General features: G+C 42.3%; 3 protein-coding genes across 23 annotated transcripts; 2 read left to right on the forward strand and 1 right to left on the reverse strand.

The window, feature by feature from the left end:
• Positions 1-1895: 1895 nt before the first annotated feature.
• On the forward strand, positions 1896-14406 carry LOC4344399 (two-component response regulator-like PRR37). Of its 20 annotated transcripts, none has more exons than NM_001403303.1 (11): positions 1896-2056; positions 2127-2251; positions 2347-2376; positions 2470-2882; positions 8345-8506; positions 8617-8750; positions 8886-9053; positions 11586-11772; positions 11867-12278; positions 12360-13137; positions 13666-14406. In NM_001403303.1, exons 4-11 carry the CDS (start codon positions 2621-2623, stop codon positions 13789-13791), a joined length of 2229 nt encoding a protein of 742 aa, NP_001390232.1. In that variant the 5' UTR covers positions 1896-2056; positions 2127-2251; positions 2347-2376; positions 2470-2620; the 3' UTR covers positions 13792-14406. The 20 variants fall into 20 exon arrangements, with proteins under 20 accessions (NP_001390232.1, XP_015646608.1, XP_015646604.1 ...); XM_015791122.3 differs by having other exon boundaries at positions 11592-11772; positions 13666-14376; XM_015791118.3 differs by having other exon boundaries at positions 2198-2251; positions 13666-14376.
• Positions 14407-16170: 1764 nt separating this feature from the next.
• Positions 16171-18658, forward strand: LOC4344400 (probable serine/threonine-protein kinase PBL7). Its single transcript, NM_001403285.1, has 5 exons — positions 16171-16366; positions 16624-16868; positions 17055-17244; positions 17340-17731; positions 17917-18658. The coding sequence occupies exons 1-5, from the start codon at positions 16279-16281 to the stop codon at positions 18172-18174; spliced, it is 1173 nt and encodes a 390-aa protein (NP_001390214.1). The 5' UTR covers positions 16171-16278; the 3' UTR covers positions 18175-18658.
• Positions 18659-18786: 128 nt separating this feature from the next.
• On the reverse strand, positions 18787-23447 carry LOC4344401 (protein NETWORKED 2D). Of its 2 annotated transcripts, none has more exons than XM_015791114.3 (3): positions 23076-23447; positions 19535-22960; positions 18787-19428 (listed from the first exon to the last, which is right to left on the reverse strand). In XM_015791114.3, the coding sequence occupies exons 1-2, from the start codon at positions 23167-23169 to the stop codon at positions 19536-19538; spliced, it is 3519 nt and encodes a 1172-aa protein (XP_015646600.1). In that variant the 5' UTR covers positions 23170-23447; the 3' UTR covers positions 18787-19428; position 19535. The 2 variants fall into 2 exon arrangements, with proteins under 2 accessions (XP_015646600.1, XP_015646599.1); XM_015791113.3 differs by having other exon boundaries at positions 19535-23002.
• Positions 23448-26110: the final 2663 nt, after the last annotated feature.

Genomic DNA, 26110 nt, shown 5'->3' on the forward strand with positions numbered 1-26110 from the left:
TAGGAGAAAGCTAACCTAGATGATGCCCGCAGAATCTGATGGCACGCTCTCTGCCTCTTCCATCGCTCACTCCAAGCTTCTTTCTACTCGATCGATCTTGCTACATAGACTGCTTCCACCAAGTGGCATTCAACTGGCCAGGAGTACTCACTACAGTTAATTTGTTCCTTAATTAGCTACTACAGTAACTCTTAAATACGTACACTATTAATTACTATAATACTGTATATAGGGGTAACATATCCTATGCACACAGGCCCTCACGTGTACACACGTGCACATCAACTTAAAAAATGTCACCAAAAAATCTAGAAAAAATCATACACATACTTTCAATTGTATTATACCTAGGGTTAAAATCTTAACATCAAATTCATTATATTTTAGCCGTAACAAAAAAAACGAAAAATCTGACAGTTTGGTTGCAATTTTGTCAGAATTTTTTCTTTTTTCTTATTCTCTATGTAGAATGAATTTGAAGATGCGATTTTGCACGTAGATGTAATACTATTGAAAGTACATGTATGAATTTTCCTAGAATTTTTTGTGATAATTTTTAGTTGGTGTACACGGTGTGTACACGCGAGGGCCTGTGTGCATAGGATACGCTCCCGTATATATAGGAGTACTTACCCTTCTTAATTAACTTTGTTCATTTTGATAAACAAAAAAGAGGAAGTATATATTTTAGCTTGCTCTCTAAATTATAAACACACGTACGGCGGTACTTTAATTAATTTGTGCGTTGTTGTTAGCTTGTCGATCGTCAGTGCTTCTGGCCAAGAGTGTTCCAAATTAACCGACCGATCAACAAATGATGGATAAAGATAGCAGATATCATCATCATCATCATTCATGTATGAGTATGACCGGGCCATTCAGTTCATAGGAGATAAGCTAGCATTCTTACTTGCGCTGGGCCGGGCGCGTCAGCAGCTGACTGCTTTAGTTGGCTAGCTCTTGTGCGTCTTGCAATGGATTTGCTTTACTACTGGACTACTAGAGGAGAGGATGAACTTCGAGTGTGCTGTGCTGTGCTGTGGTGATAGATAGCATACATGCATATGCAGCATATGGACATATGGTGGGGGTACTCCGAATATATTTCTGGATTGTGGTTGGTTCTTTTGCTACTGCTTGCCTTTTCTGACTCGCTCTCTCTCTCTCTCTCTATATATATATATATATATATATATATGGAGTATATAGCTTTTTTTTCCTACTAGTGAGAGAGAGAGAGAGAAGCCATTATTATTTTTCCCGGAAGAACAAGAGGAAACGAATAAAAAGGAAATCTACATCAATAAAGCTAATTCACAGTTCCTTGTGCTATACAAACGTACAGTAGATTATTGATTAGCAACAGATTCTCACTGGATTATATCGTGAAAATTAGAAATATGTACTGCTGGTGGTTCTGTGTTTCCTCTGTTTGAGCTGACAATACGTCTGCTATACTACACGGGGTTAGTTTCTTATAATCTCTGAATAGTAGTATGTCAACTGTAGTTTTTGTTTTCCTTTCTAGAGATTATTTTCCTGTTTACGACACATAAATAAAGTTAATAATTTGCGGGGGGCGATAATAATTGAATTAATTAAATAAATAGAATAATTATGCTTGGAGTGTTTTGAGGAGAAATGATACTAGGGATTTGGAGAAGAGAATGAGATTCTTTGTTTGGACGGGTGGCCCAGCATTGACGGGAGATGGGCCGGATAGGCCCAGAAAAAGAGCCCAAAGAAAGAAGGAGGTGGACACGTGGGAGATCTGCGCGGATCTCGGGGAGCGCAAGGGAGCGCGCGGCTTTTGATTTCGTGGGATCTCAGGGGCGGGCCCACCAGCGGCGCTCCCCACTTCCATTTGTTCCACGTCACCGCCCTCCCCAATATCTAGTAGCAGTAGCAGCGGAGGGAGCGGCACACGATACGCGCCGCGCGGATCCCCTCCCTTCCCTCCTCTTCTTCCTCCGCCTTCGCCGCCGCCGCCGCCGCCGCCGATTACTCGCTTCCGCCTCCGCCTCAACCCCGTTCGTCCCCAACCAACCAACCGCAGGTAACTTCCCCTCTGGATCTTCCACAGTATGTATTCGTCGATTCATTTCATTTTCATCCGGGTTCATCAGTCCAATCCAAGCGAATACTAAGCTCACTTGAATTCGGTTGGTGCCTCGTCGTCATTCTGCCACCACTTGAGAGTTCCTTCATACACACACCACTCGCAGTCTCAGCAGCAGCAGCAGCAGCGCAGGTAATTTCACTTTACAGTTTCTTCTACTACTATCATAGTCCTAGTCCTAGTACTATACTACTATAATACTATGTGTCTGATGCAACTCTCTCTAGTCCGTAGCAAAGCTGCTGTTATCTTCCTACGTACGTAAGCTGGATCATATCCTTCTCTTTTTTTTTCTCTATCTCTATTCTTTCTCATTTGTGAGATTGATTTGCACAACTGCACAAGCACAGATGCGGATGCAGCCCAGCTAGCTAAGCTAGGTTAGCTGCTGCTGTTGGTCTTGGAGGCAAACTAGTGTAATATGTGCCGTACCGCCTGCCTTTCTTCATCAACCAAACCCCTGCCACCACTCAACCCGGCCAACCTCTTCGAGTCAGGCTGATGATGGGAACCGCTCATCACAACCAAACCGCCGGCTCTGCCCTCGGAGTCGGAGTCGGAGATGCCAACGACGCCGTGCCTGGGGCTGGGGGTGGGGGCTACAGCGACCCGGATGGCGGACCAATCTCCGGTGTGCAGCGGCCACCGCAGGTCTGCTGGGAGCGCTTCATCCAGAAGAAGACTATCAAAGTCTTGCTAGTTGATAGCGATGACTCCACCAGGCAGGTGGTCAGTGCCCTGCTTCGTCACTGCATGTATGAAGGTCTGTCTCTTCTTTCCTCCTTCTACCTTCTCACTTCTGTCTATTTATTTATATGTTTGCCTTTTTCACAACATATTTTCCTATTATTACTTACTATCTGACTCTCAAACTGTTAATTTTTCTGCTCCTCATCTCTGTTTAATCACACGTACCGCCTCTGCTTTACAATTTGCTGTAGTGATTTTATCCGGAAACTATCTTCTTAAGGATTGTACCAAACACATTTTTCACCACAAATTAGACGATTGTCAAGTTCAGAACAAGATTTTGAACACCTACATCACAAGGACGATAAGCAAGCAACAAGATCATTTGGTACATAAATCTGTTGAATACTTTGTTTTGAAACATAAAGTATGCTGTTCCAAAGTCTTGTTTGAGAGACTGACTTGAACCCTGCAAAATCCATGCACACTTTGTCATGCTAGCCGCTAAAGCCAAATTTAAACTAGGCCTGATTAGGTCAACTGGAAACTCCTTCTGATTTTTTTTTGTTGAAAAAAGGGGTGCAGATTGTGGTACTGATAATCATCTCAAGGTCCTCCTTTTTTTTTCTACTGAAATCATGTCAAGGTCCTTGAACGGACACGTTACCAAATCAATTTGTTGAAGAAGGGAGAGATAACTTTTTAATCCAAGATTAATCTCCACGTTGTATGAGAGGCCACCTTGAATTGATGGTTTCTAATGATTTTGGGTTTTCTTTTTTATTTCAATACTTGTATGAATTTCTAGTGCCAATATTTTGGACCAATGCTCTTGTATTCCTTATCTTTAATTTGGATGCAACTTTTCCATTGGATACATCAAACGAGAATGAAGTCATAGGGATAGTTTGTTGTTGTTGTGTTGTGTTGGATACCTCCTTTTGGCACCCAGTTCACCTTCTTCTTGTAAGCCAATGGGTACCACCTAGAATCTCCAGCCATCTGTGGACAGCACTATATATTGCAGGCTTGTTTTCTTCAAAGTATTTTTATGCCTTCCCTGTCTTCGTATCATATTGATGTATGATTTTGGACTGGAAAATGATTTGATTCTATTTCGATCGCTAGCCTACTGTTAGGTTTGTCCTATTCTGCTGCTTTGGTGTGGTTGCTTCAGCTCATGAAGGGGGTTGCTGCGGATGGGCACATCAAAACCATTTCTTTTTCATTCCATTGGTAGCATCACTTCTGGGGAGCGACCATCAAATGCTACGTAGACAACCATACCTTGTCCTTCTCCCTTGGTTGTTGGCCATGGGAGAATTGTTTTCATTGCCTAAGCCAGAGGGTCCTTTTCATCGCATGTTGGAAAGTCCAGCTATGCAGTAGCCCGAAACTCCTCTTCTGCCACCCAACATTGCCTCCCTACAGGTGACATGTGCCAAATGGCGACGGCAGCAAGACTAGACCACCCAGCTTGGCGATAGGAATTGGAGGTTGTCGGCCTCTTCTTGTATGTGGGGTGGCAGATTTACTGCCACCACCATTAGAGTCTGTTTAAAAGAGTATATATACTTGGACATCAAAAAGCACATGCTAGATTACATGAAAGTAGGAAAAGTCTAGGTAGCTCAATGAAGGTTTTGTTATAACATGGTCAAGTAAGGGTGTAGGGCCTGATTACAGGGCACTCCCAATTTGATTGATGAGTACTTCTACAGTGCTCTCTGAATACTACAAGTATTGTTACCAATAGAAGCGATAGAAGTCAGTGATTTATGAGTTCTACTACCACTAGAAAAAAAATTTCTGCTACCAGTAGTTGAGGTGGTAGCATAAATAGATATGGCCCATTGGATGAGAAAAGATGACAGGACTAGATTGATTTTACTACCAGTAAAAACCACCGAATAAAGTTTCTAACTATTCTTTCCTCACACTATTGAGAAGAAGGCACTTCCATTAAAAAGGAAAACATTTTCGATATCAAGGCATCAATTTGTTTTTCATTAAAAAGGAAACTGAATGAGGGGATAAAAACCTTCCGTTGGGCTTTGCATGCGAATAGTCTAATAAATACTCCCTCTGTTTTCTTTTATTTGACACCTTTGACTCCACACACAAAACTAGGCAATCATTGTACTTTCTAGAGATGACTATTTTACTCTTAGAGAAATTTAGTGTTGTTGGTAGGGTATGCTCACACAAGAACTTTCTAGATTAGTGTGGATGAATACATAGTTGTTTCTTATAAGGGCAAAATGGGAAAATAAAGATTGAGTTTCGTGCCGTGCCAATTATTTGCAAACAACTTTGGTCAAAGTTGTCTAATTAAAAGAGAACTGAGGGAGTAAAGAATTCTAGCTCAGCCTAGGAAAGTAGAGCCAACAACATAAGTCAATGAGTCCATGTTGCTTTTGAGCCAACTAATTGAGCAACAAGTTTGGCATCTACTACAAAAGAGAGAATAACCATGTGAGAAGGGTATATCATTTAGTAGGAAGGGTATATCCTGGAATACCTCGCTTGACCTCTTTCAAATGATTGTCTTGGCTTGGCTTCGGTTTAGCTGGCACATTTATTAGGAGGAAGGGTTTCTTGGAGCTTTTCTTCATTGCTTGCTGGCACATTTGGAAACAGCGTAATGAAAAGATTTTTCAGCATATTGATCCTTCTTTGATGCCTGGTGGTCTGCCTTTCAGACATGAGATTCTCCTATATAACTATAGGATGAATGGCCCCTACGACAAATAGTTGTTGATTGGTTACTACTTTTGTAGTTCTTTGGTTTTTGTTTTTGCCTTTTATGTACATATTCCTATAAAACTTTTTTGTTCTCTGACATGGGGTAGTTCTTCCCCTAAAACAAACACTCAATTCACCGGTCTGACCTGTGGACCGGCTGGTTGAATCATGGTTCAATAGCGTATATATACATTGTATATTCTCTGTAGATCACAAGGGAAGAATGACAGGAATGGTAGGCTAAAGCTCAGAGTTCTCAGTGCACGGACCTGAGTTCAAGTCCCCATGCCACAACCTTTTCTAGGATTTTTATTAAAAAAACAGAAGGCATAAATTGGGCCTTGATGTGGCCCATTTATCTCTGCACGGTTCAACCGGGGCAGTTTAATGTCCAATTTAGCTTAAACTAGGCCGGTCCGCCCAGTCCAATCCAGCTCAAATGCATGTTCGGTCTTTGAGTGCAACCGTGGCGACCTTTTGTTCTGTTTTTTTAGGTCGACTTGTTGACCCGGTTCAGTTTTTTTACACTATGACGCCTGGAGATACAACTGCTGGGCTAAAATGGGTTGAGCAACTGTCGAGTTGGCCTGAGCAAAGGAAGGGCCCACACAACTCTGCCCATGTTTCTGGAAAGAGAATCATCGCTCCGATTCTTCTCTCTTCTAGGCTAGTTTGAGCAATTCCCAGGTCAGCTCATAACAATGTGATATCAGAGCTCGTCAATCCTAGAGAAGTCGTGATTCCGAACACGTATGCAGCAACAGGTCGAGGATATGGATTTTAGGAAAGTATTCCAAACACATAAGTGTGGGCCTTTCCTTGCTCGGCCCAACCCATCGGTTGCTTGACCCATTTCATCAGTTGACCCAAGAATTGTATTTCTAGGTGTATGTGGGTCCGCTATACGTGAGAGTGAAATCTAGATTTTGGAGGCACCGAGGCAGGGTGTGATATCAAGATTGTAATCCTACTCATGAGTAATACAATGAACATATCTTGATTGTTTTAAAAAAACCGACAAGGCTGTGATGTTCTTTTCACAAAAAGAAAGAAAGAAAAGAAGACGCCAATGTTGTGCTGGTCTTTTGGCCTGTAATGGCTCTTTATGGACGAGAACATTGTTATTAAGCTATTGTTGCTGGTGACTTGTCTAGAACACACTACACATACACTCTCCTCGGAAATTTCATTAGCCACAAGTGTTAGCACCTCCAACCTAATCCCATCCTGAAGGACCTAGAACTTGATTTTATCCATTATCTAAAAAGAAAGGACCTAGAACTTGCCTTCCCACAGAAAGGAATTACGAGGGTCTTGTCATGTTGCTAGCCGATGATAATATCTGCCAAATATTCTTGAAGTGCAGGAAGTTACCCTTGTAAGCATCGAAGAAACAGGATCCTAAGTGCCTCGCAAGCTTGTGCACAACATGACCCAATGGTTGGAATAGTGGCAAACACCGGACTAAAATTTAGTATAGACTAGTCCACTGGTTTGACATATGCTTGTTCTCAGTCTGACTATATTGGGGAGTAAAGGTTTTTTTTTTCATATTTCAACATTAGAAACTTTAAATTGTTGGTCTAGTACTCATACTTGGCTGTGTTCGCATATGTGGGTTGGGAACTCATTCCCTCCGCATGGAAAACGGAGTGGTCCATTAGCACGTGATTAATTAAGTATTAGCTATTTTTTTCAAAAATGGATTAATTTGATTTTTTTAAGCAACTTTCGTATAGAAACTTTTTACAAAAACATACCGTTTAGCAATTTGAAAAGCGTGCATGTGGAAAACGAGGGAGAAGGGTTGGGAAAAGGGGATGCCGAACACAGCCTTAAGTTTGTTGGTCGCACTGTACCCAAGCATGTGGAGCTTTGATTTCCTTCAGTCTGTACAATTTTGGGTGAGATATGCACAACAGCACAAGATAAATATAGCGTGTTCTAATATTTTAACTCACCCGCTAATTTACCCAGCTGCCAATATTTTTCATGATTGACGTAGCCTGTACAAATTCGATCCTTATTTTTTGTAATTTGTTATGGACTAGCTAGGGTAAGGGTTTGAATACAAGGTGCTCCGTGGGAACCATTAATGGCATCAGATGGACCTTTTTATACTGGAGTTTGAATGTTTGGGGAATAGACAAGAGACTTATGCATCATTTTATTGAGAAGGAAAGGGTCTGGTATAAATCCAAAAAATGAAAAACAAAACAACAAAGAAACTAGAAATGTCAAATGTGGTGGGTGGTGGTGAATAATGCTGCTTGCTAGCGGGAGATGCCTGCCCATTGGCTATCTCTCGCAAAATGATAGTGTGACCAAGAAAAGATAAAGCACTCTATGCCTTGAGCTGTGGGATCATCACTCCAGTCCAGCAGCACTTGATCCTTTTTTTCTCATTGCAGGCATTATATTCAATTTGCTAACGACTTTAACTGAGATCACTGATTTATGGTCCCCATTCTTTGACTAAAACTCATTTCTGCATTGTGCACTTGCTTGCTGTTTCAAGTATTATTCATATTTCTTGTGGATCTTCCATTCGATTATACTCTTGTTTATTCGGCTTCTTTGTTAAGGACAGGGAGCCAAGCACACTAGAGTAATATTCTGAATGCAGACTGGCTTTTGTGACCTTTGTCGGCCCCGGTTTTGGGTGCTTCTTCTTAGTTGCAATACCTCGGGGAAGTTCTTTCCCCTTGGGGCCAAGGTTTTTTTTTAATGCACAAGATATTTTATCTTTGTTGGTCTTTGACTGAGTGTTATTAATTTATTTCTGTGAAGTCATCCCTGCTGAAAATGGCCAGCAAGCATGGACATATCTAGAAGATATGCAAAACAGCATTGATCTTGTTTTGACAGAGGTTGTTATGCCTGGTGTATCTGGAATTTCTCTATTGAGTAGGATCATGAACCACAATATTTGCAAGAATATTCCAGTGATTAGTAAGTAGCTTTCCTCAACTCTACAGTACAATTCTTGTACAAAATGTTGCCCTTGTCATTTATTTACTTTCTATGCTTTTAGCTGCTACACTGTTGTGGTTTATGTGCAGTGATGTCTTCAAATGATGCTATGGGTACAGTTTTTAAGTGTTTGTCAAAGGGCGCTGTTGACTTCTTAGTCAAGCCCATACGTAAGAATGAACTTAAGAACCTATGGCAGCATGTGTGGAGACGGTGCCACAGCGTAAGTTGTTGTTGGTCCAGTTTTTCTTATATATTAGATGTTCAGGCAAATCCATCAAGTACTGACTGCTGCTTCACCATTTTATGGTTACAATATGTGATGACTCTAAACTAAAGTTGTTATTTTCAAATTCAGTCCAGTGGCAGTGGAAGTGAAAGTGGCATTCAGACACAAAAGTGTGCCAAATCAAAAAGTGGGGATGAATCCAATAATAACAATGGCAGCAATGACGATGATGACGACGATGGTGTAATCATGGGACTTAATGCAAGAGATGGCAGTGATAACGGCAGTGGCACTCAAGTATGAAACTTGATCTTTTTATTCCAACATAGCTTTACTACTACCTGTTAACAAAGCTGTAATTAGAATGAGAAGAAAAAACTGAAGTTAAAAACTGAATAAACCTGTCAGTAACAATGATTTCTGAAGGCATAAATGACATTTTTTTGCATAGCTGATAAATTTATTTTAGAATAGTGGGAAATAGGAAGAGTTCACCATGTCACTGTAAAGTTTTTGAATTAACCAAACCAGTAAAATACCATGGATCATCTGCATATAACAATCTTAATATTGTACAAACACAACAGATGAAACACATACTGAAGAAAATATAGTTATCGCCTCTCGGATAGTTTACATGTGTGTTCATGTGGCACTATCGTTTTGCTTAACTAATACCAAGGTGCCAAATAAACCAGCGGTTGGTTCATTGCATTTTGGAGCACATATAGTATTTATAAATCTTGATAGCGTGTGTGTAGAATGTTCCACCAGAAGTTGATAGCACTGTGCTTTTTGCATGTTCAAGGAATCAAATGGATTGTACAATACATGCAACCAAACTTTGATGTAGGGAATTTCTTTGTTTTGGCTTGGATGTCCAACTTATAGTTTCTCACCAGTTGGATTAACTTCTTTTCCTTGTTCTCCCATTGTAAACGTGAATTGAACAATCCTTGCCTTTTAAGATAAATGTGGGGTCTATGCTTTATGCTGCCCTTTAAATTTTTGAAATGCTAATAAGTAGTTTGCATGCATCGTGCTTCTCTAAATGTCATCAAGTTGACTAATATACAGTTCACTATCAATCAGCTAATACCACTTTATTTTATGTGTTTCCTATTATAAATTGAACATTTTGTTTCCTTACCAACTAGAAATCATAGTACAGATACATATTGTATAGTTATTTTCGGTTTATTCATGAATTTGTGTTAGAATTAGACTATATAGACATTGCTGGTTAAAAAGTACTCATCCCCTAACACTGTGGGAAGAGTACAAAACTACTAGTGTGTTAACACCATTGGCCTCTTGACATTCAAAACTGCTACCCAATGAACACATTCCCCATCAATGGTCCAATAATCCCGAAGTCTAAAGTCCTTAATCAACTCGTGCATAATTATTCACTTGGTAAGGAAATAGGAAAAGGATGGATGCACACAAATGTTTTGTCCATTTTTGCTAAGCCTCCAGTATTTTTACTTCTGTGTTTTGAGCTTCATAATGGTTTCCATGTCTTTTCTTCAATTAACGCTTTTGTCCTGTATTTTGATTTCTATTTGCACCATTTAATGAATCTTCCAAATTTGGGTTTTTCCTCTTGATGATTTTTAACTTCACATCTCAATTGATCTTTAAAATATGCCTAATTATTTAATACTACCTCCGTCCCAAAATATAGCAACCTAAGACTGGATAGGACATATCCTAGTCCAATGAATCTGGACAACCCTTGTCCAGATTCCTTGGACTAGGATATGTTCCATCCAATCCTAAATTGCTATATTTTGGGATGGAGAGAGTATCATCTAATTAATTACCTGCAAATCTGCAATGCTCTGCTTAAACATATTGTATATTTTCTATACTAATTTACTATACTTATTATCAAAATGAAACGTATATTAAAAATTAAATATCTGCTGCAATATGTGCCCTCAAAACTAGTATAAACATATTGTATATTTTCTTTTCAAAGTTACCTTTAATTTGGCGACATGTTTGGATTGATAAAATCAAGTCTAAGCTTGCAAATTTGGTTCTCCTGATGCTGTATGTTTGATTCCACTAAATAGATTCTCTTCAATGACCTAGGCAAGCTGTCGTAGTTTATCCCAAATGTGTTGAAAAGGTTGTTCTGGGTATCACCGTACAGATAGATTGATCCTGAAATTCGTATGCAGAGTAAACAAAATAGTCTTATCAACATAGATAATGCTAAACATCATATCATCAGCGCACTAGTGCAGGACTGCCTTGACATATAATGGTTGCCTGAAATGGCAATGAAATAAAAAATCTTTTATTTAAAAAGCAAGATTCAATTGTGAATTAGCAATAGTTGGAGAAATTTAGAGTTACAGGATATGGCACACGAGGTGTACTTGAGAACTGTCGGTTTGTAGCTAGAGATGGCTACGAATGCCGCCGGGGGGTACCTAGCTTATCGGCGGTGGATGAAAACTAGTGTAAACTTGAAATTAGTCCACGTTTCATGTGGATGAAATCTAGTGTAAACTTGAAATTAGTCCACGTTTATTATGAAACGTTGACTACAGACCCTACCGAGATAAACTGTATCTTATGTGTTGCTGTCAAGTTCTCTTTTATTACAGTGTTGTGGAGTGGGGTAAAATTTTTTTCCTGTCAGTTAGTTATGAATCACATAAGATTTTGCCACTGAAATGTTCAGTGACATGGCCGATATGTCAATGTAAGAAACAACTTAGAATAAATTCCACATTACAATATTCAGAAATAATTACTGTAGATCGGATCACTTTGTGAAGTGCATTTAAACTGGTTGCTCATCATTTTTTTAAGGCGCAGAGCTCATGGACAAAGCGCGCTGTTGAGATTGACAGTCCACAGGCTATGTCTCCAGATCAATTAGCTGATCCACCTGATAGCACTTGTGCACAAGTGATCCACCTGAAGTCAGATATATGCAGCAATAGATGGTTACCATGTACAAGCAACAAAAATTCCAAGAAACAAAAAGAAACTAATGGTATTGTATGCTCAACTGATTCATTGTGCAACTCGATAAAACAAAAGCTCCATAACACTGTATATTAATAAATTTCAACATGTTTTTTTTTCAGATGACTTCAAGGGGAAGGACTTGGAAATAGGTTCTCCTAGAAATTTAAACACAGCTTATCAATCCTCTCCGAATGAGAGATCCATCAAACCAACAGATAGACGGAATGAATATCCACTGCAAAACAATTCAAAGGAGGCAGCGATGGAAAATCTGGAGGAGTCAAGTGTTCGAGCTGCTGACTTAATTGGTTCGATGGCCAAAAACATGGATGCACAACAGGCAGCAAGAGCCGCAAATGCCCCTAATTGCTCCTCCAAAGTGCCAGAAGGGAAAGATAAGAACCGTGATAATATTATGCCATCACTTGAATTAAGTTTGAAAAGGTCAAGATCGACTGGGGATGGTGCAAACGCAATCCAAGAGGAACAACGGAATGTTTTGAGACGATCAGATCTCTCGGCATTTACGAGGTGCAAAACATAATATCAGTGTCGCTAGTGAGTTAGGAAACCATTGTTAAGTTGCATACTAACTGTTACTTTTGTTGCAAGGTACCATACACCTGTGGCTTCCAATCAAGGTGGGACAGGATTCATGGGAAGCTGTTCGCTGCATGATAATAGCTCAGAGGCTATGAAAACGGATTCTGCTTACAACATGAAGTCAAACTCAGATGCTGCACCAATAAAACAAGGTTCTAATGGTAGTAGCAATAACAATGACATGGGTTCCACTACAAAGAACGTTGTGACAAAGCCTAGTACAAATAAGGAGAGAGTAATGTCACCCTCAGCTGTTAAGGCTAATGGACACACATCAGCATTTCATCCTGCACAGCACTGGACGTCTCCAGCTAATACAACAGGAAAAGAAAAGACTGATGAAGTGGCTAACAATGCAGCAAAGAGGGCTCAGCCTGGTGAAGTACAGAGCAACCTCGTACAACACCCTCGCCCAATACTTCATTATGTTCATTTCGATGTGTCACGTGAGAATGGTGGATCCGGGGCCCCTCAATGTGGTTCATCCAATGTATTTGATCCTCCTGTCGAAGGTCATGCTGCCAACTATGGTGTCAATGGAAGCAACTCAGGCAGTAACAATGGAAGCAATGGGCAGAATGGGAGTACGACTGCTGTAAATGCTGAACGGCCAAATATGGAGATCGCTAATGGCACCATCAACAAAAGTGGACCTGGAGGTGGCAATGGAAGTGGAAGCGGCAGTGGCAATGACATGTATCTGAAACGCTTCACTCAACGAGAGCATAGAGTGGCTGCAGTGATCAAGTTTAGACAGAAAAGGAAAGAGCGCAACTTCGGAAAAAAGGTAGCCTGTTTTCAATTGCATGTTTTCTGTTCCTTTGGTTTTAGCATTCCTGTTTAACTCGTCTAAATTAGCTAAAGAACATGTTACTGGAAGTAGTTGTCAAAAGCATATTACTGGAAGTTTCTCCCAAACGACTAGCTAAATGGGATCGGGCATGAATATAATTTGTTTATATACTAGTATTATCTGATTTCTAAAAGGAATCTCACAAGATAATCTTCCAAAAAGTTGCACGTTTTTGGTCCCATAGCCGTGTTGCTGAAATTTCTTGCCAATGACATTTCTTGGATTTTTCTCATAATTTAATGGTAGCTACTTAGAGCGGCAATTCAATTTTACTCTTGAAACACTGTCCTTTACTTTTCGGCGCGGGTGAGTACAATTTGGATAGGAGGCTCTTTTTATATATAGAGAAACATACATACATACATACATATATATATATATATATATATATATATATATGATGTGCTTGATTAAGCTTTGGATAGGATCGGTTTCTTTCTGATGGCTGTCTGCCATTTTCAGGTGCGGTACCAGAGCAGAAAGAGGCTGGCCGAGCAGCGGCCAAGGGTCCGCGGACAGTTCGTGCGGCAAGCTGTGCAAGACCAACAACAGCAGGGTGGTGGGCGCGAAGCGGCAGCGGACAGATGACCTACCTACCTACCTACGCGATGGCTTTGGACTCCAAACAGCTAATTAACAGTTAGTAGACAACAGATAATGATTCTTCTTCCTTGGCCGATCGATCAACAACATCCCATGCATCCGGCATCCCACCACCATTGATTCCATCATATTTAGAGTCTGGAATAAATAAGGAACTCCTATCCTATTTATCCCCTATCTATATATGAAGATATGATAATGGTGATCTGCGTTACTACTAGTAGAAGAATATGGTGTGGCTGACTCCACTTCAGGTGGACCTATAATACTACTCCAGTAGTATGTGCCTGTGGAGTCAAGCTCGAACGTACTACTCCATATTTAAGCATGTCATGTACTGCTACTATGAGACGAGAGTGCTCTGCCCTGTAGGGACAGCACTATTGTCAATGTCATGTGTTTGTTGGGTCACTGGTCTTCTTAGATTTGCGTCCATGTCTGGCAGCAGCACTCCACTGTAGTTGGCTCACGCATGTTGTTGAAATGAGCCACATGCCTTGCCTTGAGATAGAACTTGCTGTCACTGTTTCTCCTTAATCTAAATATACTGGAGTGGAGTATTTTATTATCTATGATCTGTAATCAGGTGATTGACAAGGCTCGTCAAATTTCTATGCCTTTGGTAGGAGAGTATCACGTACTTTTTTTTACGACTCGTACGAGACGGTAAAAAGAAATACAAAAGGTTGTAACTAATAAAAAAACGAAAAATTACACCACCATCCACACACCGACGGCGCCAACACATAGGTTCGGAAGAAGTCTAGCACCGGACCGGCTGTCGCTAAGCGTGATCGACCGCTGCTGAGCCAACAACGGAACATAGACGAGATCGCCGAAAAAACACCCTTACAACCAACACAAGGCCTAACTCTACCCACGTCTTTTAGATTTAGGGAGAGAAGGTGAGAGAGATGAAACACCCCTCCCCCCTAGGCCCTTCGACGTGGTCAACTTGTAGAAACTAGGATGCCATCATAAGAGAATGAGAATTTAGAGCGTGCTTGCACCAATTGCACACGTGTTTTCAGCAAGAGAATGCTTAGATGACATCTCCAAGGAGAGAAGCGACGGAAAACCGCCGCCGCCGTCCGTCAAGGTCTCAAAAAGAGCAAAGACAGGGCTTTCGCCCTTCAACCATCCTTGAGGGGTGAGATGGCACGACAACACCCTCAGGAGGGGGAATGACACTCGAGCGCCATCATTGTCGGTCCGGCCAAGGCTAGGTTGGGTTTTCACCCACCGCTCACCACCTACGAGTCCATGGCTGACGTACCGATGCTCCACCACTGCCCAATCTCTACTGACATGTGGGACCAATGCCCCGGCGCCTCCCGCCGGCCAACCTTTGTGCAATGTAGACCGTGCCACATCCACCGGTAGCTCTTCCTTGCACCGTGGTCGCGTCCTCCACCGCCGGCCGCGTATCACGTATTGATTGTATCTTATCTAGTACTACTGGATTATAGTAGTATTATGGGACGGAGGGAGAGTATCCTGTTTACGGTAGGTTTTGTCCGGCTGCAAAGAAAACGGAAAGCTCCTTTATTACGACCGAGATGGCCATTCTCTAGAACAATCGTGGACCGACCTACTTTCTCCGCTGGATGACACCCGTGCTTCTTTCCTCAACTGTCCGTGTGATCGCCTTTCTTTTCTTTTTCGTGTCTCGGTTCGATCTGGTGCTGAATTTCTTTGTGGACTTTACGCTAGAAAAGAGAAGTAAGCTTGGACAGCTCCTAGAATCATTTTTTTATTTTCTACTGATTTTATAGCTGTAGATTCTTAAAGTCTGAGGAGAATGTAAAATGTTTGAGGAACTTGGAGACTTTAAAGGCTGTACCAAACATGCTATAGTATTTGTGAAAGAAAAACGTCACTAATTATCTCCATTTTAAAAGCTCCTCAAACAGTCACTCATCTTATTTACCGACAGCAAAGTGGTAATGGTACTGGTATCCTCGAGGCCTTGTATATTGCTTTTGCATTAAAGGATCCTCTCAATCTAAATACAGTCTTTTTTTTTCTGAAATTTACTACGTCATCCAACAAGAAAAGTAAAGAAAAAACACATTACATGTAAATTGGAGCATACTGTATTGTTTTTCATAGGAAAGGGCTAGAAAGATGGATGAATTTGGTAAACTTTCAGTGAAAAACTAAGCTCTCTATCTTTCTAATTTAAAGTTGTGGTAGAATATCTATCTTTGTAATTTAAAGTTGTGGTAGAAAGGTACTAGGATGGAGGAACTAGCGGCTGAATGTATGTTCTGGAAGCGAAAGGAAGGGGAGAGATTTTGAGTAGCTCAAAAATATGGAGTATTTTCTTCACCTTCTTCCCCACGCGGAAGCGGAAGCTGAAGCGCACACAATTACAATTACAGGGCGACTACTCTCTCCTCTCTGCTCCCTGCTCCCTGCTCCCTGCTCTCTCTAGAGAGAGAATAGAGAGAGAGAGAGAAGCCATCAGCCATGGCGTGCTGCTTCGCCTGCCTGGGCGCTGGCGGCGGGAAGATGAAGAAGAAGAAGAAGTCGCCGCCTCAGATCCCACCGGCCTCAGGTGATCCGTACCTGCCCCTCGGTCGCTTCTTTCTTTCTTTCTTTCTCGCAGAGAGCGTATTGCCTTAACCTGGTTAGGTTGGGTGGTGATTAGCTAGAAATTTTAAAAAAAAAGAACGGGAAGTCGTCAATTGTTCCTTCCTGTTGAAAAGATTTTAATCTGCTTCCAACCAATAGAGAAATTTCGTATGAATGAATATATAATTAAGCAGGGTTTGGGTTTTTCTGACACAAGGTGAGGTTTGTTTGTTTCTCCAGAAAGAGATAACCCACCAAACCTGGCCTCATCGACAGTGATGAAGCAGGATCAGGATTCGTTTCAATTAGCTGCTAACGAGGACATCCTTGTGAGCAATGGATCATCCGAGAACCGCCGCATTGCAGCTCGGACCTTCACCTTTAGGGAGCTCGCTGCGGCCACAAGCAACTTCAGGGTCGATTGCCTGCTCGGTGAGGGCGGTTTTGGAAGAGTGTACAAAGGCTATTTGGAGACTGTCGACCAGGCTAGTAACTTATACTCCGCTTCTTGCTACCATACTGCAAATTTCTGTTTAATCAAACTAGAATCTCTGCAACTGACTGTATGAGAAGAAATGAAATGCTCCATATACTAAATTATTTCCTTCAGCTTCCATGGAGCAGTTCCATCCATTATTAACATGAATTAATGCGCTTTATAACCATCATAGGTTGTCGCAATAAAGCAGCTCGATCGCAACGGACTGCAAGGCAACAGGGAGTTTCTTGTTGAAGTTCTTATGCTCAGCATGCTGCACCACCCAAATCTTGTTAACCTTATTGGATATTGTGCCGATGGTGATCAGAGGCTTTTAGTTTATGAGTATATGCCATTAGGTTCTTTGGAAGACCATCTTCACGGTATGCCACTGAAAAACCTTAATTGGATCACTGCTTGCTTTGCTACTGGATGATTCATGATGTGTGTGCTCACAACTAGATTTTGTTTTACCCAGATCCTCCACCAGGCAAGTCACGGCTTGATTGGAATACAAGGATGAAGATAGCTGCTGGTGCAGCGAAGGGTTTGGAATATTTGCATGACAAAGCCAATCCTCCAGTCATATACCGAGATTTGAAGTGTTCAAATATCTTGCTTGGGGAGGGATATCACCCAAAATTGTCTGACTTTGGATTGGCAAAGCTCGGCCCAATTGGCGATAAATCCCATGTTTCCACTAGAGTGATGGGTACATATGGATACTGTGCTCCTGAGTATGCTATGACTGGCCAGCTGACTCTCAAGTCAGATGTTTATAGTTTTGGTGTTGTTCTGTTGGAGATCATTACAGGACGAAGAGCTATCGACAACACCCGAGCAGCAGGGGAGCAAAATCTTGTTGCATGGGTAAGGCGGCAAGCTTCTTCTTTATAGCGGCAACTGGCAAGCTTCTCTTCTAAATAGTGTTGCTAAAAAACCTAAATGAAATATGCCAGTATCAATCTGAATAGGTTCTAGTATGGTTGATTGGTTGTTTATCCAAAGGAGTAATCTGTTTCCATCCATTCATATTTGGTGGTGTACAATTTCAGGCCCGGCCCTTGTTCAAGGACAGGAGGAAGTTCCCCCAGATGGCAGATCCAGCGCTTCATGGTCAGTATCCATCGAGAGGATTGTACCAGGCCTTGGCTGTTGCTGCGATGTGTGTCCAAGAGCAACCGACCATGAGACCCCTGATCGGGGATGTTGTTACAGCTCTCGCTTACCTTGCCTCCCAGACTTATGATCCAGAGGCACATGGCGTCCATCACACGTCACGTTTGATGTCTCCCGGCACACAAGGTGTATGAGGGATGCAGACTTAGGCTGAGGAGGTGCTGTAGAACAGAAAGCAGGAATTAAGGCTTCAGAAAGCCTAGAATATTTTTTGCTAGATATGGTACCTGAGGAGATGTTGCTGACAGTCCATGGAGATGACCAGCCCAGAGATTTTGTTCATAGCAAGAGAAAGAGAATCATAGAGAGAAATGAGATGGTTCCTGGTTTCTGCAACATGGAATGGTGATAGATTGATTTGTTTTCTCATGATAGGGATGGCTGCTGTTGTTGTACATGTGAATTTCTTTCTCGAGTCTGTATTTACATCAGTGTAGGAGTAGCCTGTAGCGTAGTACATTTGGGTTCAAGGAATTTTTGTCATCTCTTTGTTCCCTGTGGGTGTGAGTTTCGGTTGCGTGCTGGAGGGTTGTCAGCTGCAGTTTCAGTTGCCTGGTGATGTTATTGCGTATGCCTCAGACAGTATGCCATCACTTACTATTGATGCGGTTTCTTATCATGCACCATCATCTTCTGATATATGCTAATGTCTCTGCATCTAGGGCCCTTCATCTGAAAACAGACTAGGGGCATGAATGCATTCTAATTTCCATAATCACCACATCATCTTGCATAAATATTCGACAGGCCCAAGACACCACTAGTAATTAATATACAGGGCCTCTTTTTGAGTAGTCAATGTAATGAACAAATTAATGAAATAGCTAGGTTGCATACAGATCGCTAAAATGACAAGCGTGATGCGTGCATCAGATGGCCGGAGCTAGCTCTCCATGGAACTCCCTCAAAATTAAAACTCATGTTCTACTCTCAGAAACCATAATTTTAACACTAGAGACTACCCTTGTGTACAATATATCAAATGCCAATAAGTTTTGCCTCCAAAATAATAGCAAATCTATGGTAACAAGCATGTGTTCCCATCTAATAAGCTGGGTGACACCACGAGATTCGACCGCCTGTGGTCCAGCTCCAAGCGAACCCAAGTATATGAATGGTTACTAGTTACTCCCTCCGTCCCAAAAAAAAGACAAACCCTGGGTTTCCGTGTCCAATTTTGACTATCTGTCTTATATAAATTTTTTTTATAATTCGTATTTTCATTGTTGTTAGATGATAAAACATGATTAATATTTTATGCGCGACTTGTCTTTTTATTTTTTTTTTCATAATTTTTTCAAATAAGACGGACGGTCAAACGGGTACGGAACCAGGGTTTGTCTTTTTTTGGAACAGAGGGAGTACATGTATTCTACAGTGTCTGCCAACTGCAAGCAAAGACAGACAAGTTAGCTACTGAAATGAGCCCAGGATATATATTAACACAAGTGCTCACCGCCAAAAAAGAAGAAAAAAAAAAAGAAGTATGCGCACCTCACAGATCGCTGAACTGTTTCTGCAACGTAGGATTTATGCAGGCAAATATTGATTTCTTCTTCGGCTTTGTGCCGAATAGGAAGTTCCGCAATGGCACTCTTGTTCTAGTCGGGAAGTGTTTGAATTGGCTGTGGTAGCTGGTGCTGCTGCTTTCTTCCTCCACCAAAGATGACCTCCTGCATGAAAGATCAAAGCTCTCACGCAGCTTCTGCAAGCCGTCATTGACCTTGCCTTCAAGTTCTCTCATGCGCTTCAGTGCTGACTGTAACTCCCTCTCGATCTTACCACTAGACTGTTGCATGTTCAGTACCTCCCCTTGAAACTTGGCTGCTTCGTATGGTGTAAACCTACCACCATCAGTCTCTGCGCTAGCACGCAAGGCTTCAGCTATCTCCTCCTGCAATCTGCAAAGAGACATGGTTTTGAGCTGCAGGTCTTGATCAAGAAGTGCATTCTGTTCAAACCATACATCCAGTTCAGTTCTTAGCTCTCTCAACTTCTTTTCAGCAGGATCAGACTCGGCTGCAGCATCAGGTTCTCCTGTCTTCTTAACTTCAAAATCCCCCATTCCCTTTTGTAGCTCCTGATATTTGCTGTCAAAGTCCTGCATGCGGTGGCAAGCCATGCTAAACCTTACCAAGAACTGCAAGTTTTCCTCAACCAGAGCATCAATCTCAGATCTGAACTTCACTTCGAAAGGTGAAGTATTCTTCCGTACACCAGTGTGTCTTACATCGATTCCCTCCAGCACAGAAATTTCTGTGTCCAAAGGATGATTTGATCTGTTAAAACCCATTTTACTATGTGTGGATGATATATCTTCTGAAGGATCCAGGAGATCTCTTAGGGACTGGATCTCAACATATTTCATGGAATTTGCATTCCTCAACTCCCTTATTACTGTCTTTGTCTCTTTGGGATGTTGCTCATTTTTCTTTTCCAATTCAGCAAGCCTTCTCTTTGTTTCTTTATAGTTCCGGAGAATTAAAGTGTAGTCGTCTAGCAATAATGCTTCTCTACCTTCAATGCCATCAAGGAGAAACTCCTGCCAGCTAGGTGCATCTCTTTCTGCAACCAAACTAGAATTGACGCGCAAGCTCATGCTTCCAGGCTTGCTCAAGGTACTTGCTTGTCTTGTATGTTCTCTGCCATCCGAACTTCTCATCTCTAGCTCACCATGAGGAATGCAACTAGCAATATTGTTTGATTTTGTTGTTACTTTGGGTACTTGCTGATACACTCTTGACGAATGTGCATCCACAAGTTCACTAGTCTTCAAATCCTGTATGCTGTTCATATGCTCTAATGAAGTGCGGCCACCTTTCTCAGATGAGTCAACTTTGCTGCCTCCGTTCAAACTTTTCATAGTTTCTGGGGCAATCAGCTGACCATCTTGTTTTGGCCATTCTTCAACAGATATTGCTTCTTCAGTATGACATAATTCCAGTCTCATATCTGCATCACTGAAACAACTATTAGAAACTTTGGGTAATGAGATTTCTTCAGTGGTGCTTCCATCACTCAAACTATGTTGGTTTGTAGAACCAACCAAATTAACATATCCAGGTGTTTTTAGTGATTTGTCATCTCTGAGTTCTTCCTGGATCAAGCTGTTCCCAGACATAGAATTTTCATCGCCACCAATCCTTAAGCCTTGTATTCTCTTGCTGCCTCCGAATGAATTCACAGTAACAACCACTGATGACCCTTTCTCATCGGAGTCACTTTTATTGGTTAAAGTATCTAAACATTCTGAGTGTGGGAGGTGAGTCTGACTTATTACCGTTGGTGGATGTTCACCTTTCAAACTTTCCCCTTGAACAGAGTTGTCAATAACATCATTTCCTATGTCTCTATATTTCTTCGTATTACCTGATGGGCTGCAATCTATTTTGCCTTCACATGCGTTGTTAAAACCATTTTCTTTGCCTGGAATAACAATTCGATCAATGTTATTGCTAGCTTGTATTGACCTTTTATCCATCAAGTCTTCTTGGATTAAGCGATTTTCACTTTGAAAGTTTTCCTCGTTGCCATTCTTACAGTCATCAATGCCATCAGTACCATCTAGTGAATCATGACCCTCAACTCCTGAGGCATCTTCTTTTCTACACCTGTCTCTGCCCAAATTATCATCTGTAGTTGCTTCCTCTGTACCCCTGAATTCTTCTTCTGGCAGTGAGGTGCTGATATCATCTGATGTTATTTCCCCATCATTTTCAACTGCAGCTGATAAACTAGTCATGTCCTCTGGATCAATAGATCCAAAGGCCTTTGAGATATTAGTGATGCAACTAACAACTTCAGAAAAGACTGTGCTAACAAGAACTTCTTCCTCAATAACAGATCTTTCAAGAGCCTTGACTCTGTTCAACTCATCTTCTGCTAACTTGAGCTGTTCACTTAAGTCACTTGGATCATCTCGAAGTGCTATCTCATCTTGTAGATCATCCAACCTATCTTTGAGGCTATCATTATCTTCCTTCAGCTGCTTGATTTGAGCGGACTGCTTTGGGAATTTGAGCTCCAAGTTCATGACCTTATCAACAAGCTCATCAACTCTCTCTGCCATCTCCTGCACAACAGATTCAGAGTTGAGCTCAAAAAACTTTTCGATTTTTTCATATATAGGTTGCAGCTCCAGTATTTCCTGAGTATTAGGATAAACTCTATTTTTCACTGCGATGTTTGTTGTGCCAACTTCTCCCTTAGACGGGTCAATGATGTAGTTCATAGCATACAGTTTTTGTCGGAGATAATTTACTTTTTCGGACTCCCCTGCTGCAACCCTGACTAACTCTTCAAATATTTTCACAAGATTAGCTACTGTGCCTTGACAAGATCTAAGAGCTGTAATGGTCATCAGGGCACGGGCTTCATCATCCTCGATGGACGCATGTGCATCAAACTCATTTTGGATGTGGCATACCTGGTCCTGCATATCTGCAATCTGCTTCTCGATCTCCCGATACTTGGTAATCCCAGTCTCGTAAGAGCTCTTAACGAATTCTTTCTCGGTTTGCAGGACAAGTATAGCCTTTTGAAGTGTGTCGATCTCTTGTTGCGCATTCTGTTTGGTGAAGTGAGGAGCACAGGGGCGCGCATGTCCTTTTGGGTTCAAAACCTCCTGTACAGTAGTAGTGGATTCCTGTATTCTGATGGGTGTGAATTCAGCATCGTCTTGTTCTTGTAACAAGGAGACGTCGTGTTGTGGGCATGCAGTAGCAATGGTGTGGTTGGCCTTATGCAGCTCCTTGGATAAGTGGTCGTAGCGTTCAACGAGAGCTCTGTAGGCCCTGTAAACCTCTTCCACATGGTTAATCACCTCTGGCCTCCTGCGGTAGTACATCTCGGCTCTCTTGCCGAACGTATCGGCTTCCTCTCCCAGGAGCTTGAGCATGATCTTGACTCTGGTTTCCATCTCTGCGTGCGCCAAAATAATAGTACTCTCATCTAGTGTAGTGACTACAAAGGGGGATCACATCACATCCCTAACAAGTAGTAAGACTAAGAAAGGGGGATCGAAGCGGAAACAAACCTTGGAGATTGGCGTCGAGCCATTTGGACTGCGTGGTGCGGATGTGGCTCGCCCACCACCACGAGTAGGCATTGCTTGCCGCCCGCTGCAGCATCCGCCGCAACCACAGCGCGACGCCGACGAGGATCGATCTATGGCTGCCTGCTACTGCTACTGCTAGTGCTACACGGATAGATAGATAGATCGAGATCGCCTTCGATTTCTTTGACCCAACTTGCTTTCTTTACAACTACTATACTACTAGTACGGTGGAGTAGTATATAATCGGAGTTCTTCTTGGCATAATCAAAGCTGAAATCGAACACATCTCATCTCTCAAGAAAATAAAGGAAAAGGAAGGGAGGATCATCTCAAAAGAGAGGGGAAAGAAACGAAGAAAGAAGGAAAAGGAAAAGGTAGTAACGCAAAGAGAGGGGAGACGCACGCGACGCGACGCAACGCGCACGTCGGTCCCAATGCCAAAGCCCAGTCAATTAATTAGTCAATCGCATCAGTCCGCAGCCCACGTCAACGCGGCGCGGCCTTCCCATCTCCACGGCCCTTTCGACGTTGACGTTGTCTGGTCGGTTCCGTTTGAGGACCTGACGGCGACGCGACGCGTTCATCGGTTCCTCCACGGTATGGCCATGGGCCAGCAGCCCAGCGCTAAACAGGAATTTATCCTCTTTGTTTGTTCTCCCTCCATTGACTTACATGAAACGAAGGAAGTAGAACTTATCTTTTTTACTTGTGCTGGTACTTATCGATGAATTTTCAACTTTAAATTTGTAACTCATTTTGAGATTTTTTTAATCAAAATTTATTTTCCAACATTTGCTTTTAGATGGTTAAGAACACGTATATAAAAATTTTATTCATAAATCATTTCTCGTTTGTAAATATGCAGTTTCACCATCCCACGAATAAGCGAAACGATGGGAATACCATCTCTCCAACCGAGTTTAGCCTCCATTGAAAATATATTCTCTCGAAATAAACTATAGAGGTGAAACCGGGTTTAGCCTGCGTTCTTTAGTCTACTTTTCCAATTTCACATTCCTCATTTTTACACGCACACTTCCCCAACTACTCAACAGTGTGTTTTTTTTTAAAAAAAATCTATAGAAAAGTTGTTTTAAAAAAAATCATATTATTTCATTTTCCAAGTTTTATAGCAAATACTTAACTAAACATGCGCTAAACTGTCACTTCGTTTTGTGTGCAACGAGGGAAGTGCTCCCAACTATAACTGGAGAACACAGATTGCTCCACAACTCTGCTCCGGATCCTGATTTAGTGGTTAGAGCACTATCAAACAAACCCTAAATGAGGAGCCAATACCATATTCCAACTGATGATTTTAACCATGCCAATCCTATGGGTGCAAACGAGTGTTACTTGGTGGTACTGCATCTCCTTGGTATTTGATGGTGGGAGAAAATTGACATTGTGCCATTTTTGATATGGGATTTCACTAAAATGGTAATTTGAAATATGGTCTCGTTGAAATGACACTATCAAAGGAGACCAACTTGACATGCCATTTTCTCTATTTTCAACAATTTCTTTCTTTGTTGGCAGTTTGGCACATGCACACTGGCCTTTATGCCCATGGCATATTCCTTTACAAGCCTGAGAAAGCGGATAGATCCTCTCCTCTCTCCATGAACTCGATCTCGTCGCCACCGCGCGTCACCCAGCACATGCACCACCTTCTCCCACCGTTGCCGCAAGCGCAACCACACATCGATCTAGGAACCGATTAGCGAGCCTTAGGGCCTTATTGACGCAGATGTCGCCGCCCATGCCGCATCAGGTACCCCGTTGCAGCCCATCGCCTCGGCCACCGGCGACGGCACATTCACTCCATGCTTGTACCACGTGCACCATCGATATCGACGGACGACGCCGAGAGGCGGGACATGAAGAAGATCCTTCGACATGGTTGAGCTCATCGACACGGGGTGAACGGGTAGCTGATGTCGACCGTGGCAAAGTCGAGATCGGTGACGTTGGATGACCAAGCTGCCTTGGGGCACCCTGAGAGGGAGCGCCAACGCTGGTGGCACCCCATCCCCTGTTGTTACAGCCAACCGTGCAACGACATAATGAGCTTGGCCCCTTCCCAGGCGATGGCTAATCGGGAGGAGCGTGAGGTCTTGTCTCGGTCGGCGGCTGTGGCCCGCCACGACCACCACTACCGACCACACGGGTTTTTTGGTCAGGTCAACATGGAAAATGTCGACGGGTGATACCCGTAGACCGGATATAGAGGATATTGGGGTACGCTGGTACAAGGATCTACGTAATACGACATCAAGCGGACAGAAAACAAAAATTATACTGGTTCAGGCCCCTTGATAGGTAATAGCCCTAATCCAGTTGATATGGGATTATATGATAAAAATCACAGGTTACAAAGGGAATGATGGAACTCGATGATACCGGCGAGATCGTAATCGAGTTGGTTCGACTAGATCTCCCGGCGACTTGGCTCCAGTGGGCTTCGACTTCGTAGGCTGTGGTGGTTGTGTTGGCTATATGATTCGATCCCTTAAGTCCTCTCGGGGGTCCCTTTTATATCGCAGGTCAGGCGGTTCCCAGGTAGGACTTGAAGACATCGGACCCTGCACGATACATTGATGACCCAGTCCTGTCCGAGTAGGACTCTTTCCATCTACAAACTCCGTGAAGGATTCCCTTAATGTATACAGAGAACGTCCATAAACGCGCAAGCATGCCATATCGATATGTGACGTATATCGAAGGGTAAAGGGTATGCCTTACCCGTAACCCTGACAGTAGCCCCCGACTTCTGCTTAAATGAACTCGTGTAACCGATTGCGACTTCTGGTGTCGAGGCTGTTGTCATTCTCGGTGCGAAGACCGTAGAGACAAGACGTAATCGACAACACTATGTGAAGCCCAACGGTCATGAGTGAGTTTAAACTGAAGTCCGAAAAACTGTCACGCGTAACGGACCCAGAAATTTCCGGCGGGCATCCCTCTTTCCTTTCCTTGGAATTCGCACCGTCGGAAATGAGTCTATTTAAGAG

This window comes from Oryza sativa, chromosome 7, assembly GCF_034140825.1.
Source record: "Oryza sativa Japonica Group chromosome 7, ASM3414082v1".
NCBI lineage: Eukaryota > Viridiplantae > Streptophyta > Magnoliopsida > Poales > Poaceae > Oryza > Oryza sativa.

What these genes read in the sequence shown, in the direction of transcription:
- LOC4344401 (XM_015791113.3), bottom strand. Translation starts at nt 23,169, where the DNA reads ATGCTGCAGCGGGCGGCAAGCAATGCCTACTCGTGGTGGTGGGCGAGC. An exon ending in GCTCGACGCCAATCTCCAAG is followed by an intron (nt 23,003 to 23,075) that starts GTTTGTTTCCGC and finishes CCCCCTTTGTAG; the next exon opens with TCACTACACTAGATGAGAGT.
- LOC4344400 (NM_001403285.1), top strand. Translation starts at nt 16,279, where the DNA reads ATGGCGTGCTGCTTCGCCTGCCTGGGCGCTGGCGGCGGGAAGATGAAG. An exon ending in TTTGGAAGACCATCTTCACG is followed by an intron (nt 17,245 to 17,339) that starts GTATGCCACTGA and finishes TGTTTTACCCAG; the next exon opens with ATCCTCCACCAGGCAAGTCA. An exon ending in AGCAAAATCTTGTTGCATGG is followed by an intron (nt 17,732 to 17,916) that starts GTAAGGCGGCAA and finishes GTACAATTTCAG; the next exon opens with GCCCGGCCCTTGTTCAAGGA.
- LOC4344399 (NM_001403303.1), top strand. Translation starts at nt 2,621, where the DNA reads ATGATGGGAACCGCTCATCACAACCAAACCGCCGGCTCTGCCCTCGGA. An exon ending in ATAACGGCAGTGGCACTCAA is followed by an intron (nt 9,054 to 11,585) that starts GTATGAAACTTG and finishes CATTTTTTTAAG; the next exon opens with GCGCAGAGCTCATGGACAAA. An exon ending in GAAACAAAAAGAAACTAATG is followed by an intron (nt 11,773 to 11,866) that starts GTATTGTATGCT and finishes TTTTTTTTTCAG; the next exon opens with ATGACTTCAAGGGGAAGGAC.